This window comes from Lactuca sativa, chromosome 2 (assembly GCF_002870075.4).
Source record: "Lactuca sativa cultivar Salinas chromosome 2, Lsat_Salinas_v11, whole genome shotgun sequence".
Classification (NCBI taxonomy): domain Eukaryota; kingdom Viridiplantae; phylum Streptophyta; class Magnoliopsida; order Asterales; family Asteraceae; genus Lactuca; species Lactuca sativa.
The window spans coordinates 150831274-150835987 of record NC_056624.2 but is presented as its reverse complement, the minus strand read 5'-3'; the positions used below and the strand labels follow the sequence as shown (position 1 = coordinate 150835987).

The 4714-nt window shown below is 41.2% G+C and overlaps 1 protein-coding gene across 1 annotated transcript; it reads left to right on the top strand.

The window, feature by feature from the left end:
- The first annotated feature begins 486 nt into the window (after positions 1-486).
- LOC111918917 (probable inactive receptor kinase At5g10020) lies at positions 487-4343 on the top strand. The gene is made up of 3 exons (XM_023914540.3): positions 487-1675; positions 1813-3471; positions 3561-4343. Exons 1-3 carry the CDS (start codon positions 760-762, stop codon positions 4136-4138), a joined length of 3153 nt encoding a protein of 1050 aa, XP_023770308.1. The 5' UTR covers positions 487-759; the 3' UTR covers positions 4139-4343.
- The last annotated feature ends 371 nt before the right edge of the window (positions 4344-4714 follow it).

Sequence of the window (4714 nt, the reverse complement as noted above, 5' to 3'; positions counted from 1 at the left end):
CTCGAGGTTTTTTGGTTCGATTTCCATGCCCTTGTAGTCCAACGTTTATACAACTTTGATGCATAGGTTATTTGAGCTAGATGAATAACAATGTTCATTAGTGACCATCACAAAGGAACTTTTACACAAACAAATCAATTGCCATTGTCGTTGATGGTTAATCTGGTGGTGGTCGAATCAATAGATGGGGACTTGGTGTTATATCCATGTTGTTGAAAGCTACCTTTACAAATCTTTTGCTTTAAATTCTGCCATTTTCAAGAAACTTTCAATTTATGTCAAATTCACTAATTAATTATGTAATAATTGTACTTACCCTTTTGACTTTTGGAAAATCAAAAGTTTAAAACTATGATTTTAATAAAGAATTTAAGATTTTTACAAAGATTCATGTATTGGAGGTCCCTATAAAAAAACCCAAAATTATAAAAATTGGGTTGAAACTTGAAAACCTAAATTGGAACTAAAAAGATAGGGTAGAAGAAAAAAAAAAGAAAAAAAGAAAAAAAGAAAAAAAGGGAATGATTTGTTTCCTCTGTCGATTTATGTTCATTTTGGGGCGTAGAATATTACATCTGGTGGCATAATTTGGAAAGCCAGCTTTTGAATCCCTAACTAAGCTTAAAAAGCTTCGACAAGATGGGGAAGATTGCTGGTTTCAATGGGTGATTTCGAGTTTCTTTCATAGAATTTCTGTACCCACATAACCCTTAGCTTTACTTTCGACTTCAATCCCGTTTTTGTACCCAAAAAAGCAGTATGCGAATGCAACTGCTTCTCTTGTTCTTGTGGGTCGTCGCCTCCTCCTCCGCCGCCGCATCTCAGGACGAACTCCGGGCATTGTTCGAGTTCAAGAAAGGGATCAGTGAAGATCCCCTCAGAAAAGTCTTCGATTCGTGGAACATTTCCAGCTCGGATCCAGCTTCCGTTTGCCCCCAATTTTATGGCATTTCCTGCGACGAAAACGGGCTTGTTTCCGCCATTGTTCTTGACCATCTTGACTTGGCCGGAGAACTCAAATTCTTTACTCTTTATTCCTTGAAGATGCTTCACAATTTGAGTCTTTCCGGCAACAGACTCACCGGCCGACTTGTTCCAGCTCTCGGATCAATGTACTCTCTCCAGTATCTAGATCTGTCTGGAAACCAATTTTATGGTCCCATTCCTGCTCGTATCAACGATCTCTACGGCTTAAACTACCTCAATTTGTCTAACAACAATTTCACAGGAGGGTTTCCAACTGGGATTCAGAATCTACAGCAATTGATGTCTCTCGATTTGCATTCCAATTCGTTGTGGGGAGATATCGGGGTTCTGTTTTCTGAGCTTAGGAATGTGCAGTACGTTGACTTGAGTGATAATGCGTTTTATGGGTCATTATCCAATGTCGCCAACACTTCTAGCGCAGTTAACACTCTGCAGCATGTGAATTTGAGCCGCAACAGATTGAGTGGTGGTTTCTTCAGCGGTGATTCTCTTGTTCTTTTTCGAAACCTGCATGTTCTGGATTTGGGCGATAATGAGTTGAATGGGAAATTGCCTTCATTTGGGTCATTACCAAATCTTCAGGTCCTGCGTCTCAGTAATACACAATTGTTTGGCCCAATCCCTGAGGAGCTCTTGGAGTCATTGATTCCTATATCAGAACTTGATCTCAGCCGCAATGGGTTTTCAGGTAAAGATCTTCTTCACCTTCATCAAATCAAATCAAATTCTATCCCTAATTGTTGATTTCAGATTTTGGAATATCGGATTCATTTGCTTGAATGTGTGTGTAATTAGTTTTTGGGCCTACTCTGTGTTCGATTGCAGGTTCGATTCCAAAAATAAACTCTTCGAGTTTGACTACTTTGAATCTTTCATCTAATGAGCTATCAGGTTCATTGCCATCTTCTCTCGGAAACTGTGAGATTGTTGATTTCAGCAACAATCTTTTATCTGATGACATATCTATTATAGAGAATTGGGAATCACCTCTAACAATCCTAGATTTGAGCTCAAATAAATTGGTTGGAAATCTGCCTAATTTAACATCCAGCTTTAACAAACTGACGCTACTTAATGTGGGAAACAACTCGTTAAAAGGCTCTTTGCCATCTGTTCAGTTATCATCTCCTAGCTTGGTTCTTCTTGATGTTAGCATGAATGAATTCGATGGCCCTATTCCACCTGGTTTGTTTACTTCAATGGCTTTAACTTATTTGGATCTTTCAAATAACGGATTCACAGGGGAAATCCCTCTTCGTGGGTCACAAGAGAAATCTTTAATATCACTCTCCACATATCCACCATTGGAGCATCTTGATCTCTCAGATAATACATTAACCGGTGCATTGTCGCCGGATATTGGCAACTTCCGGCAACTTAAGTTCTTGAATCTTGGAAATGATGGATTATCCGGCGAACTCCCAAACGAATTAAACAAACTTACGGAATTGGAGTTTCTTGATTTGTCAGGAAATCAGTTCCAAGGTAAGATCCCTGACGATCTTTCTCAAAATCTCAAGTTTCTTAATGTCTCCGGTAACAATTTATCTGGTGGAATCCCCGGAAACTTGAAAAACTTCTCGGATTCTTCTTTCTTCCCCGGAAACCCGTCTCTGACCTCACCAGAAGGCGGTCTCCGGCCGCCGTCTCCCGGTGGTTTACCTTCATCTTCTCCAAATGTACAAAAAGCTCATAGTTCAAAATCCAGCATCAAAATAGCCATCATTGTTGCTTCTGTTGTAGCCGTGTTAATGATAGCTTTTGTGCTTCTCGCATATTATCGAGCCCAAATTGGAGATTTCCGGGTCAAAACAGCATTCAATGGTCAAACGGGTCGCGATATAAAACACGGAATATCAACCCGACCCACCACATCTCTCAGCTTTTCAAACGCTCACTTGCTAACTTCAAACACAAGGTCGGGTTCCGGACAACCTGAGACAGGCAGTGATGCGGTTGACGTGGTGGTGCCGCCACCGTACCCTGCTGCTGCCGCTGCTTCAGCCTCCATGATACCAAATCTAATTGACACCGATCCCGACCCCGCACCATCGGGACGTAAATCTTCTGATTCACCGGTCTCTTCCTCGCCCCGTTTTGTAGAAGCAATCGAACACGCGGTGTCTTTAGATGTGTATTCGCCGGACCGGTTCGCCGGACAACTCATCTTCTTTGATCCAAAATCTAACTTATCATTCACCGCGGAAGATCTTTCCAGAGCTCCAGCTGAGATTCTAGGGAGGAGCAGCCACGGAACACTCTATAAAGCCACCCTAGGTGGCGGCCATATGTTAACTGTCAAATGGTTACGTGTCGGGTTAACCAAAGATAAAAAAGAATTCGCAAAGGAAATCAAGAAAATCGGAACAATGATTCACCCAAACATTGTCCGGTTAGTCGCGTATTACTGGGGCCCACGCGAACAAGAACGGCTCACATTAGCAAACTACATCGAAGGCGATAGCTTGGCTTTACATCTTTACGGTAACCATTCCTTTTTGCATTAATTACACTGTCTGTATTAAGTCGTTCTCTCTGTATTAAATCAAACTTACCATATAACATTGTAACAGAGACAACCCCACGAAGATACTCGCTTCTATCATTTACACAACGGTTAAAGGTAGCGGTTGAGGTGGCCCGCGGGTTATCTTATCTTCATGGAAGGGGTACCCCACACGGGAACCTGAAGCCCACAAACATAATCTTGGAGGGCCCACAATACGAGGCACGGTTAACCGACTTTGGGCTCCACCGGCTCATGACACCCGCAGGAATCGCGGAGCAAATACTGAACCTGGGTGCACTCGGGTACCGGGCCCCGGAGCTCGCATCGTCAGCGAGGCCCGTGCCATCTTTGAAAGCTGACGTGTATGCATTTGGAGTGATTTTGATGGAATTGTTAACGAGAAGAAGTGCGGGGGATATAATTTCTGGTCAATCTGGTGCGGTTGACTTGACTGATTGGGTGCGATTGTGTGATCAAGAAGGTAGAGGGATGGATTGTATTGATAGGGATATTGCAGGTGGGGAACAACAATCGAAAGCCATGGATGAGTTGCTTGAGGTGTCTTTGAGGTGCATATTGCCGTTGACTGAAAGACCAACGATGAGACAAGTGTTGGAAGATTTATGTGCTATATCTGTTTGAATTTTATTTTTTTTGTACAATGTGTTTTTTTTGTTTGTTTATTTATTTTTCTTTGGTTAATTTGGTTTGGAGGTTTAGAATCCAGGCTGAAAACGACGTCGCTATTCATTGTTTCCTCCACATTTTTTGTTCTTCTTTTTCTTGTGTAAAGTCCATTGATTGTTTCTTATTCACTAATTGCAGGAAACAACACATCGTTTGCCAAGTAGCCTTTTTTTTATAGTAATTTGTATCATTTTTGTTTGGTTATTCTGATTATATCGTGTTATATAATATAATATCTTTGGTTACGAAAGGGGCAAAAGTGAAAGGTGAGGGGGTGAATGTGAGATTATGTGAAAGTTGAGGACTGAAATTGGAGTGTAATGTAAAGGAAAGGGACAAAAGTGAGAGTTGAGGGAGGGAATAGGGATGTGAGATTGATATTACCTGTCTGCACGATTGTGTTTGTAATGCACATGAGCCAACTCCATTTCACATTATAAATTCCTTTTTAAAAGATACTTTTGGGAAATTTTAAATAAGATATGATTTTATTACATGTTTTTTAAGAGAATTGGTATGTCATGGGACATT

Excerpts from the sequence above, each read along its gene's own strand:
- LOC111918917 (XM_023914540.3), top strand. The coding sequence starts at position 760 with ATGCGAATGCAACTGCTTCTCTTGTTCTTGTGGGTCGTCGCCTCCTCC. Across the intron at positions 1,676-1,812 it reads CAGCCGCAATGGGTTTTCAG|GTTCGATTCCAAAAATAAAC; the intron begins GTAAAGATCTTC and ends GTTCGATTGCAG. Across the intron at positions 3,472-3,560 it reads CTTGGCTTTACATCTTTACG|AGACAACCCCACGAAGATAC; the intron begins GTAACCATTCCT and ends ACATTGTAACAG.